The sequence below is a fragment of the Harmonia axyridis genome, chromosome 2 (genome assembly GCF_914767665.1).
Source record: "Harmonia axyridis chromosome 2, icHarAxyr1.1, whole genome shotgun sequence".
NCBI classification, from domain to species: Eukaryota; Metazoa; Arthropoda; class Insecta; order Coleoptera; family Coccinellidae; genus Harmonia; species Harmonia axyridis.
Genome location: NC_059502.1, coordinates 17,568,601 through 17,581,122, shown reverse-complemented (window position 1 = coordinate 17,581,122; position 12,522 = coordinate 17,568,601). Strand labels below are relative to the sequence as shown.

The window sequence follows — 12,522 nt, the reverse complement described above, 5'->3', positions numbered from 1 at the left end:
TCACCTTGGGGATACATATATCATCAGTTATTAGTCGAATATTGTGATAATTTTCTGCTTATAATTCGAAAATGACAGTCTCCCTCGCTGTTCGAGGAACGAGCGTTTAATAAATCACTATTCAAATTCAAACCGCCTCAGTATTTTAAATTATATGCCATAATTCCAAAATTCCGTAACAAACATCTCCAATTTTTTAATAGAAAAGGAGATGACATTGTCTATGACTGAAAATTTGAAATTACCATAGAGGAAATTACCAATGAATCAATGACTAATTACTGTCAGATTCCTACAGGATTTGACAACTGTCTTCGTGGGGTACCTCCCAAAAGTTTAAATAATTCTTCTTAAAATTCCTTGAAAATTCCTTTGAATTCGTGTAGACTGACCAGAGTCCGCGAATTGGATCAATTGTAATTATATCAAATTTTCTTTTGAAATTTGTTTGAGCTCAATTTGATTCCAGATGACTGAACAACACCGGTTTGGAACAACTGTAGCCCCTATTACTTGTCATGCTTGGAATAAACAGAAAAATCGTCAGTATATCTCAGTATCTTAAAATAATAAGAACTCAGGTAAACTTTCATGAATTACAGGTCTAATAAAGGAATTAAATTCTTTCAGAGATTGCCATTTCTCCTAACAACCAAGAAGTTCATATTTATGAAAAATCTGGTTCGGAATGGAAAATAACAGATAATCTGGCACAACATGATTTGAGAGTTATGGGAATAGATTGGGCCCCAAATACCAATCGTATAGTAACTTGTTCGGCAGATAGGAATGCCTATGTATGGAATCAAGATTCTGATAAGAAGTGGAAACCCACTTTGGTACTGTTGAGAATCAATAGAGCCGCAACTTGTGTGAAATGGTCACCAGATGAAAACAAGTTTGCTGTTGGATCTGGTGCCCGATTAGTTAGTGTATGTTATTTTGAATCTGAGAATGATTGGTGGGTATCGAAACATATCAAGAAGCCCTTAAGGTCTACTGTTACTGCTTTGGACTGGCATCCAAATAATACATTATTAGTTGTTGGTTCAACGGATTTCAAGGTAAATAACCTAAATAAATTAGGTAATTCTGTAGATAATGCTATAATTTGTTGACAATAGATTTGTATTATTTAGCCCAAAATTAGTTAGTCTGAAAAATTTCATCTTATTCAGAGAGTTATGGCATTATGTACAAAATTAAGTTATTTTGATTGAAGGAAAATCAGTTTTTATTGAAATATGTTTAAATATATTAACTTCATTGAATCTTAAAAACTTCTAGGTTCGAGTGTTTTCTGCCCACATCAAAGACATTGAAAGTGCCCCTGAACCTACTCCTTGGGGGTCTAAGACAACACTTGGAACTCTTTTAGCTGAATTTTCAAATTCATCATCTGGTGGTGGTTGGGTACAAAGTGTGAGCTTCTCTCCAGATGGTAATAAGATTTGCTGGGTAGCTCATGACTCCACAGTGAATGTAGCTGATGCTTCTAAAGGAAATGCTACCATCAAGTTAAGAACTGAGTTTTTACCATTTATGAGCTGTACTTGGGTTAGTAACAACTCTATAGTAGCTGCAGGACATAGCTGTGTTCCAGTGTTATACCACCATGTAGATAATGGGATTGTATTCAGTGCTAAGGTAATTTATTGTGAACAGAAAAATATAATATTAAGCTTACTCTTGATAATTGAAAGTACACACATCGGAAAAGTCTAAGGATATTTCAGTATATCTCGCATGGTAAATCGCATATTGCTTTTATCTCAAGTTTTTTGCAGACTATCAATTGAAATCATCATGCGGAATTAATTTTGGTTGTATACATATGCTAGCCAAGAAAATATGGGAGATATGATAAAAATAAAAAAAATGAATGTCGCAGTTAAAATTTCTGTATTTGATTTTAATCATTTCATGCATTCGTTAGATCGATTTTGGGTTATAACATCGACAATATTTTTCTATCAACTTCTTTTTATTATGGAACGACATCATTTAACTTTGGAAGAGATGAATCGAGTGGTTGGTTTACTTGAAGAGGGCATGAGACAAGTCGATGCAGCTGAGCGAATGGGTGTTTCACAAAGTGTTATAAGTCGTTTGTGGAGGCGTTTCAGAACAACTGGAAATCCTGCCGAAAATCATCCAGGACGTGGATGTTGTACAACTGCTATTCAAGACAGATTTTTGGTTTTGACCGCCCGAAGGCAACCCACTATAACGGCTCCTGAGTTGGTTATGGAATTTCAACGGGCTCGTAATTTGACCATTGGGCGAGATACTGTGAGGAATCGTCTTCATGAAGCCGATCTTCATTCCCGACGGCCCATTAGGTGTCCACCACTTTCCAGAGGAAATCGCGCTGCAAGATTGAATTGGTGTCGTGAGTTTCAAAATTGGGGTGTCAATGAGTGGTCCACAGTTTTATTCACAGATGAATCAAGATTCGGATATCATCCAGATTCTCGTCGAATAAGACTATGGAGACGATCTGGTAATTTAGAACGCTTGAGACACGTCCAGGAAGTACACCGTTATAGAGGTGGTACAATTATGGTGTGGGGAGGAATTTCCATTGGACGTAGAACAGAGCTCGTTTTTCCTGATGGTTTTCTAAGAGCTCAGCAATATTTGGAAAATATTCTGCAACCAATTGTACAACCTTATGCAGAAGCTGTTGGTGAAAACTTCCATTTGATGCATGACAATGCTCGTCCCCATACCGCTCGTATTGTGACACAATGGTTGGATAATGAGGGAATTGATGTTTTGCCATGGCCAGCACAATCTCCGGACCTGAATCCGATAGAACATGTATGGGACATGCTTCAAAGAAGGATTACGCCAAATATGGGAAACGTCCAAAATGTTTTAGAATTCAGGGAGCTTCTGACAGCTGAATGGACAAATTTAAATCAGGAAGACCTAAACAATCTGATTTTGTCTATGAATCGTAGGTGTAGAGCCGTAATTAATCAACGAGGAGGCCACACATTGTATTAAATGCCAAACTTGAATTGATTTTCGATAAAAAAATTACTAAGAATAATTACTATGTTTTTCGCAATTTAGAGACTTCGATTTTTTTCAGTTTTTCACTTTTTCATTATAAAAATTTCGGTTTATTTGAAGTATATAAACAATTATTGAATACATCTATACATAATTTCCTCGAATTTTCTTTCATTTAACTCAAAACCAATCATTTCGAAGAATATCCTTAGACTTTTCCGATGTGTGTACTTGGTTACTTTTTATTACTTTCTAGTCAAAACAAATATTTTATTTTCAGTTGGATGCTTCACAAAAAAAAGAATCTGGAGGATTGTCAGCCATGAAAATGTTTCACTCACTTGATAAACAAGCAAGGAGTGAATCATCAGATACTTCTATTCACTCAATTCATCAGAATGCCATAACATGTATATGTTTGTATGATGGTACAAAAGCAAGCTGTAAGAAACTGAGTACTTCTGGCCTTGATGGGCTTCTCGTTATTTGGGATATTAACTCACTAGAGAGATCGATTCAGGGTTTGAAGATTGTTTGAAAATATTAATATTTTATTTTATGATATATTGCTTTGAATTTTTTATTGAAGTTATTATTTGCATATTTTTTACTTTTTTAACAGTGAATTCTAAAAGTTCATGAAGTTGCCACACACAATGCATTTATATTCTTTTCTGATATTTGAAATGTTATGAAATAAAAATTGTAAAATTATTTGTTTTTTTCCTTCAGCATTATCTGTAACATTAAAACAAGAAGAAACTGTCCAAAAAAAAAGACTAGGTAGTTAACATGATATAAAATGTTTGCTGTACGTTTTGTATTTCTCTTTCTTTAATGTTTCATTTCGAATTATACAATCCATATATATTTTTTTTTGATAGAGCAGTTTTTATTGAAAAATAAATTAACAAGTTGCAGTTAATTACTAACTTTTCATATAATTAAAAAAAAATGTCAAGCTAAAAGCAAGAAAACCATTCAGTCAATGGAACCAAAAAATTCAAGACTCGGTGTAGAACCAACTATGTGAATAGTAAAATTAAAAAGACTCCAAGAAGTAAATTAAGGTTTCTAATTTACTATATTTACACAACTGTATGGCCAGCCATATTGGAAAATAATAACTACTAATTAAAATTACATTTATTTACAAACTTAAAGCTAATTCAATAGGGAAATCGACCGAATCCAGATCCCCACCAAGACATCTGTCTATATTGCGCAGCCCTTTCAGAAGTAACAAACGCCCTGCCTCTGGAACCCCTAGAATTTCTGGATGCCATCAAATCTCTGCTAACTTTGTTGTATCCTGTAGGCCCAGTAGGCTGTGCTCCACATGTTTCTAAAGCTACAAAATCATCAACATGCAGAGAAGGAGGTCTGGATGTATTTGGAGCTCTTGATCTGAAAAGATCAGGTCTTTGTTGCGCCATTCTAGGGAAACCTCTTGTCCGCATAGGTCCTGTTAGAGGTTTTTTCATTTTTTGATCTTCATTTTTCTTCTCTTTTTCAATTATATTGGCAGAGCTTATCCTACACAATATTTCAATTTCTCTAACCAAATTGTAGTCTTCTGAAAAAGTCTGCTTACATAATTCTGCTAAGTCAGTGGTAATATTTTCTATTTCAGAATCTGTTTCTTCATTTGGTACAGAAAGCCAATATTCTGCTGTTAATCTTTCATTGAAAGTGTCTGTACAATTATATACAACCCTATGTGAAAACTGAGCTAATAATGGTTCAGGCAAAGGCAGGATGGGCTCAGAAAAACTTTCTATTGCATCATTTTCTATTTCGTTATTCAATGAATTCAAGAGTCCTGATAATTTATCTTGAAGTCCTTCGAATGTACTGTCCTCTAAAAGAACACCTATAACAACATACTTAAGATTAGATTCTCACCAAATAAACAATTAGAAATATATTTATTAGAAGTAAAACACTATTTTTGCCAATCTTTTTTCAACACGACAATTACTTCCTCATTTTTCAATAAATATATTTACCTTGCACTGATGCCTTCAGAATTTCCAGGGGATGTTTATCTTCAGATTTATCATCTTTCCAATCAATCAACATTTTTAGTTCTCTCAAACTGAATTTCATTTTTCTTGGAGAATAATTCAGAGGTCCTACAACTTCTTCAATAACAATACTGATGCAGAAAAATTCTGTCAAGGTGTTCAACACAGATATACATTCAGCATTATCCTTTGCAAAACTTTTGCTGAGCTTATCTAATATTATAGAAAACAATCCTGGTTTTTTTAGAAGTATTTCTCTGAGATAATAAAAGCCATAATCATGCTCGGTTAGAAGAAATATCGCCCTTATTGCTGGTAAATATGTGACAAAGGAGTTATTATTGGATATATGGTCAGCAATAACTTCTACAAAACTCACAAGCTGTTCTTTAGTTGGCAGTGCATTGGAGAGATATATATTGGATGTTTGTTCGTTTGTTGTTGTTGAATTTTGCATCAAGCTTATTTCAGCATCACAGAAACTCTGAATTATACTCAAAATACATTCTTGACACTGAATATGGTGACTGATTTGGTTATTTGTTTTTAAAATTTGTACAAAGTGAGAAATCAGCGAGGAGTATTTATGATCCTGTGCACCAGAACTATTTTGAAGCAAGGATAGCACTGCACACTTCAGTGTACTATGTGTTACTAGACAAGCTAGAAAATTCAACAGTCGGGCCAAGTGCAAAGTACAGGTGACTTTTCCATTGTCTTTAGGTGTAATTTCTTCATTCACAGCATCCAGAATACCTTTCGCGATCATCACAGAGGAGTTTGCTGCAAGATCTGATATCTGAACACATATTCTCCTCAAAAGATTCAGTAAAGATTGATTTGAGGTAGTACAGAGTTTGTTGATAAATTCTTGTATCAAAGAACTTAGAGGATGTAAATGAGCTGCCCACAATTTTCGTAAGTTTATCATCCATGCAGTGTCATTTTCATGAAGTTCCTCATTAGTCTGAATCGGAAGTGGAAGCGGGAGAAGTTCAGAGAAGACTAAGAGTCCAGATACAAATGTGTGAGGTGCTTGAGTTATGTACTGGATAACCTGAAAAAGTACTCAAAACAATAAAACAGAAGTAGGCTACATCAAATTGAATTATTCTCGATATAATTTTTTATCGAATACTACTAGCTACATTAGAGGAACCTTGGTTTGGTCATTAGCAAGAATTCTTGCAATGAACTTCATTATTCCATTGTAATAGAGTAGAGAGTTATTTTTATTAAATACAATAGGCTTTTTGAAACATTTTTCCAATCACCTTAGATTACTCAGTGATGTTTATTGAACGCATAAAAAGTAGACATTTTCAATTCACATAAATAGGTACTACTCAAAACAGTAAAATTACAACAGATCAAAACGTTATTTTACGCAACGTGTCGTCAGTGACGTCACTTGGAAGTATAAAAAATCGAGTACTTTATCCCTAAGAAGTTTTTATTATTGATTGAAAATCGTTTTGATGTTCTTAGTAAACTTTTTTATCTAATATTATTAAATATTACTTTGATCCATCTATTTGGACTCTCAAATTAACTAGTATTAACTATCTTATTGTAAAAAATGTCAAAATCGCAGCCATGCACTAAAAACAAAGGAATGAAAATGCAAATGACACATGTTAACTTCAAATTGACGTCATCGTTTGCCAAATCCAGTTAAGATGATAATATGTATGATATATTCAAGTTTATAGAGCTTTTTTTTTATATATCATCACATTTTATTTGTAAATTGAATTCTAGAAGTATTCTATGGAATATTAATTAATAGGACATTATTTTTTTTACTGTAAAAATTATGAAGCTTTTTGAAAAACATTTGAGAAAAACTCACCTCTTTGCACATCAGACTCCATAATGTTTTATTCAATGTGTCCTTTTCATGGATTTCATCTGAAATTGGTTGGGTATAGACCAATAGAACCTCAACAATGTTTTCTTTCACCTTGGTACATTTCACAAAATGTGGTGAATCCATAGGGTAGGAATTCATTAGATTGTATGTTTGTAGTAGAATAGGAACAACAGTTAAATCTTTATAATTGGTATTCCGGCACTGTATAGCATAGGTTAACATTTGTTTCAAGAGTACTACACAAGGATAGATGATTTCCACTATTGAAAGTCCTTGTTGAGACATGAAACTTGAAAAATGAACGCTAGGCTGTTCATAGTACTCACAGATCTTTTGTAAAATTTTTGTGATCAAAGAGACTCCATCAAGAGAGAAGAGTTGCAAGACAACATGCTTGTATTTCAATTCGATGTAGTTGTTGAATGGATTCTCAAATACCGGAGTTTTTGTAACATATTTTGAAATTCCTAAGCTATATATTATTCTTAAGCTGGTAATGACTTGTTCTGGTTTTTCTATAATGTTATCTATTTCCTTAACAATAATATCAACAAATGGTGAAATATTATCATAAGTAATGGAGTTCTGAATAGGAGACATATAAGCATTAATACTAGTCAATTTATTAGGACAAACTTCTTGTTGGCCTTCATAGTTCAAAAGATGTAGAATTTCTTTTTTGAACTTTTCCAAAATATCAACATTTGAACAATGTACTAATACTGTGTAGATTAAATCAATAATATATAAAATGGCTGGGGATTTTTTGAGTTTTGTAGAGTGACTTTCAGGTTTTTCTTTAACATTTATGAATTGAAGGATAGCTTCAATATTTTCTGTCATACCAAGCACACTAGCCATTGCAATTTTTCCGACCGGAGATAAAGATAAACAGAAAAGTCCATGAAGGTCATCAAGAATATCATTTGACGATAAGTCAAAATTATTTGATTCAACATTGATTAGTCTAGATATGTGATAATGGGTCCTCAATTTGTATGCTAACATTATACCTAAGCTTTGGGATTTAATATCCATTGAATATTGTTCATCATCTTCAGTTTGTAGAAGATATTTGATAAGAACATTCATGGTATCAGAATGCAAAGACATATAACTTATTCCGTCACGGGTTTCAGACAAATCAGAAATTACTTCCAAAATTGGAATTTTAATCACTGGTAGATTAGATAGAAGGGGATGGGTTAATAGAAGAACAAGGGATTCGATAAAGTCAAAAATTTTGAAATACTCAACCAAAACGTTTTTGGAGTATTCTCTAACAATTTCGAATTGGGAAGAAACAGGAAGAAAGCGTTTCGGTTGCGTCAAAGTGAATTGTTCGTTTCTCAAATATTGCAATATTTGATCTAAAAATTTACTGATTAAATTTATCTCACTTGTAGATACATTTGATTCAGAATTTTTCAATTTCATGATGACTGAATGAAATACTGTGAATATTTCATAAATATTAATTTTTTTTATGATTGAACAAAGAGAGAATTTCAAACGTACCGGCGTATTGAATTTCAATTGATTCAAAATAATGCTATAATTGCTTTTCGTTTCTTCCTTACTAAAACCATTCTGTTTTCCATTATTTTTGTTCGCAATTTCTAAGAATGTATCCATTCCAAATTTATCGATCAAACAAGTATCCAAAGCTTTTAAAATCATCAGTTTAATAGATGGGGCCATGAATTCCTGTTGATATAAATCCAGAAGAATTTTATAAACATTGATATTTTTAGAGAAAAGCTTTTCAAGAAATATTCTACTTTCAAAACAGAACTGTGCTGTTCTCAAACCACATTTAATGTGGCGAATTTTGTAAATTGCTTCATCCTGACTATTTGCCAAATCATAGTTAAGAGCAATTTTAAGCCACTCTACAGTTGAATCAAAAATAAAATTCACCTGATCTGATATTTCTTTGTCCAACTGAGTCCATCTATTATCATGGATATTCTCAATATCATTATGAAGTTCAATTATTGTTAAAAACTTTTCAACTGGTCCAATTGTTGATGTGAGTTTTTCACACAAATGAATAAATTCTTCTTTAATTTCAGGACTCAATTTACTGAAGTTCTCAGTGGAATATTTTGTAATGCTTGATTTAAAATAATCATCACAAATGCCTATTACTATTTTCAAATTTTCACTGACTTCGATAGAATCCTGCGATATTTTATATAATTTGGGAGGCTGGTAGTTTGTAAGATCTGTAGAGCCTGGTATGAATAACCTAACTAAATCATCTGTATCACCCATTTCATTGTAGTCCTCTGAAATTTCTTGATATTGTTCATTATCATCTAAAATATCTTCATCACTCAAAATTGGCTCAAATTCTTCTACATCCATCTTTGATGGCTCTTCAGCTACCGAAGATTGGTCTTTTTCTTCTACATTACCCTTAAAACTCTTTTTATCAAAAAAGTTCTCGGAGTTTGATTCCTTTTCATTTCTACTGGGATTCTCCAAGGTTTCATGAGGTGTCTTTGGACGCTTTGGAGACATAATTGGAGGGGTTCTTGGTCGTTTCCTGTCTTCCCTTCCTTTATCTTCAGACCTATTATAAGAGCGCCTGCAAGAATCTTCGTGTTTGTATTGTCGATCTCTCCCTCTTTCTCTATCTATATCTAGAAATAATTTATCATTATTATTGAATGATATAAGTATGTAAATAATGTATTTTGAAAATTTTCTACAAATTATTCAGTGGAAGGTACAATTTGTAAGAACCAGAAGTAGTTAAGCTAGTGGACCAATACAAAAAAATTATGGATCATAGAATGGATAATCATGTTTTAATTCCACTTGGCTGCTACTTTTTCTCCTTCTTACAAATTTGTTAATAGGTGAATAGCTAGAGCAAAGGGACAACAACTCTTCTATATACAGGGTGTTTCTTAATGATAAGATAATATTTAAGGGGGCGATACTTGAACCATATGAAACAGAATTCTCATTCGTTTTTGAACCAATTAATTAATTTAATTTCAGACGATACAAAAGTATTTTCCACGGAATAATCACCTCATGATACATTCAACAATTTGTCCCTGAAGTAAAACAATATTGATTTCTTCAAGCCAAAACCATGCGTCAAAGTAAAATCAAGTGATGAAATTTGTTCAGAAGTGAATGAGAATTTCAAACATAAATTTTAAGTCGATAAAAAGCAGTGTTGTACCATTTTATTCTTAAAAAATATTCCATGAAAAATCCAGACACGCCACTGATAAAAATAATGAAATTGGTAGTACATCAGAAAGTGTATCTTGATGCAGTGAAAACATGTACCAAATACAAAGAAAATGAGAAAAGCACCAATGTGAAGGTAGGAGATTTTGAGCACTCTTTCATTCATGAGCCAATTTAATGAGAGCGTGAATGAACAAGTGCTCAAAAGCTCCTGACTTCCCTCAGTGCTTTCCCAATTTTAACAATTTTAATTCAAATTGCTATGGATCTGAAGAATGTTTCTCACGTTGTCAATATATAATACTCGGGACGTCAGACTGATACACAGAAGTCAATACTATTGTTATACTCACTCTATTTGGTGTTTTTCTATAAAATACAAATCAACTCTTTTTATTAAAATTGTACTAAAATATATGAAGGTTGAGTATAGCAACTTATGTGATTTAGTCAACGAATGATATACTTAATATATGGTAAAATAATGAATGAACATTTCAGTGATTTCCGACTAAGTACATTAAACCGACCCAAAAAACTATAACATAATACTCACTTCTATCATGATCACTCTCTCTAGGAGAACCTCTATAATCTCGTGGTTGTCTATCTCTATCTCTAGTTGTTCCACTAGAATGAATTTTATCCCTTTCTCTTTCTCTCTTATCAGACTCGTTTCTATGATCCCTTTCTGGCTTTTCATAAGTTGTATCTCTTGATCTTTCTCTATCACGTTCATTTTCATTTGATGTCTGACAAACTTTATTCCATTCAGCATTTTCAACATGATAATTTCGAGGATCTTTAGGGGGATCTGCATAGTATTCATTGTATTCGGGTTGATAAGGCTCTGGCTGAGTGTAAGGCTGTTGATAAGGTTGGGCTGGTTGGTTATAATCTATAGGGATTGTTATATTTTCTGTGGGCCATTCTGTTTCTAGACGACTGGTTGGCAATATTTGTTGATTTTCAACTAAGTTTGGTTGACTAGGAACAACCGGTGGATTGACCACAGGTGGAACAATTTGCTCAGTAATATTCTTAGTTAACGTTCCATAAACTGCTAAAGTTATTGTTGTATACCATCCTCTTAGAACTAAACCATCAGTAGGTATCTTTCTAATAGTATCATCTGGAGCACATTCTAAATTGATACATCCATTTTGATTGTATTCAAAACCTCCCAAACTTTCAAAAGTGCTGGCACCTGGTTTACCAAGATCGTTCACAAAAAACTCAATTTTGAACTGACTGGGATTCGTTGCTCCAAGACGTACTCCACCGGGAAAATCAGCCTGAACTCTTGCACCTAAAGGAATTATTCGCACTTCTGTAACATATACAGGTTTTGGAAATTGTACTAAATCCAAATTGATCTCTTCAGTATTGTCGTGTGCAAATGTATCGAAAAATATCAATTCAACGAATTCATTCAAATTTTCCATTCTGATAATTTGCAATTTTAAATGGCGGTAATATTTTATATTTCTCAATCACATAAACATAATAGTCTGTGCATAATAGCTTAATAATATTTATAATTCAAACAATCAACATCGCAATACCACCAAAAATTGTTTTGACTTTTGAGGTTTCTCTCATTCTCTCTGCTCTTGACAGTTGTTGTATTATTCCACAGAGTACCAATAAATATTATTTTTCGCTGTGTTACCATTTTTGTAATTAATTTTTTTTTTATTCGATTCACCTTATAAGTGTACATATATACTGAAAAATGAAATGGTACAATCAAGATGTTTAAGATCATTCTGATTACTCAACCTCGGAATTGCCGGTAGTTTTCCTTTCTTCTGTAGATGGCGCTATTTAATAAAATGGTTAGTATGAAATGGTCAAATTTAAGAATTATATAATTTTATCGGAGAAGAATGAGTACTTAATGAGTTGAAATTAAACACATAACTTCATCCATTTAATTATTCACATTTTATTCAAGTATATTCGATGGTCCTTTATGCTCGTTCTTAATTTTTCTGAATTATTTTCTTGTACTGCTTTTGTCCATTTGAGATTGATAATAAATAATAAAATAATTAATTAAGCATCTACTGATAGGTATAGAACAAAGCTTGCAAATTGTTGAAATGAACAGAAATACTGAAAAATTTTCATAAACTCCATCATTTTATGCATTTCCTCTAGTCACCGATTCCTACTATTTAAATGTATATATCGAACTAAATGACAATTAAGATGTCTAAAATAAGATGTCTAAAAACATGGTGAATGCACTCGTCAAATTTTGAATGCAATGACATTCGACCAAATTGAAAATATTAGTTTTAGTTCGTGGCGGCGCCGCAATGTCATACTTGTCATTTCCGTTGATTTTGATTGGATACATTAATTAAAATCCGATACTGACCA

At 32.7% G+C, this 12,522-nt stretch overlaps 2 protein-coding genes across 2 annotated transcripts; one reads left to right on the top strand and one right to left on the bottom strand.

Annotated features, from left to right (window-relative positions):
• Nucleotides 1-255: 255 nt before the first annotated feature.
• On the top strand, nucleotides 256-3,735 carry LOC123671911 (actin-related protein 2/3 complex subunit 1A-A). Its single transcript, XM_045605801.1, has 5 exons — nucleotides 256-416; nucleotides 470-542; nucleotides 631-1,064; nucleotides 1,288-1,647; nucleotides 3,302-3,735. Exons 2-5 carry the CDS (start codon nucleotides 470-472, stop codon nucleotides 3,557-3,559), a joined length of 1,125 nt encoding a protein of 374 aa, XP_045461757.1. The 5' UTR covers nucleotides 256-416; the 3' UTR covers nucleotides 3,560-3,735.
• Nucleotides 3,736-4,079: 344 nt separating this feature from the next.
• LOC123671910 (protein virilizer) lies at nucleotides 4,080-11,800 on the bottom strand. The gene is made up of 4 exons (XM_045605800.1): nucleotides 10,691-11,800; nucleotides 6,901-9,569; nucleotides 5,031-6,105; nucleotides 4,080-4,894 (listed from the first exon to the last, which is right to left on the bottom strand). The coding sequence occupies exons 1-4, from the start codon at nucleotides 11,577-11,579 to the stop codon at nucleotides 4,191-4,193; spliced, it is 5,337 nt and encodes a 1,778-aa protein (XP_045461756.1). The 5' UTR covers nucleotides 11,580-11,800; the 3' UTR covers nucleotides 4,080-4,190.
• Between the last annotated feature and the right edge of the window lie 722 nt (nucleotides 11,801-12,522).

Bases quoted from the DNA above. Each gene is read 5' to 3' on its own strand.
- LOC123671910 (XM_045605800.1), bottom strand. From the start codon at position 11,579: ATGGAAAATTTGAATGAATTCGTTGAATTGATATTTTTCGATACATTT. The intron at 9,570-10,690 runs GTGAGTATTATG...AATTATTTCTAG, and splicing joins AGAGAGTGATCATGATAGAA to ATATAGATAGAGAAAGAGGG. The intron at 6,106-6,900 runs GTGAGTTTTTCT...GTACTTTTTCAG, and splicing joins GGAGTCTGATGTGCAAAGAG to GTTATCCAGTACATAACTCA.
- LOC123671911 (XM_045605801.1), top strand. From the start codon at position 470: ATGACTGAACAACACCGGTTTGGAACAACTGTAGCCCCTATTACTTGT. The intron at 1,065-1,287 runs GTAAATAACCTA...AAAAACTTCTAG, and splicing joins TTGGTTCAACGGATTTCAAG to GTTCGAGTGTTTTCTGCCCA. The intron at 1,648-3,301 runs GTAATTTATTGT...TTTTATTTTCAG, and splicing joins GGATTGTATTCAGTGCTAAG to TTGGATGCTTCACAAAAAAA.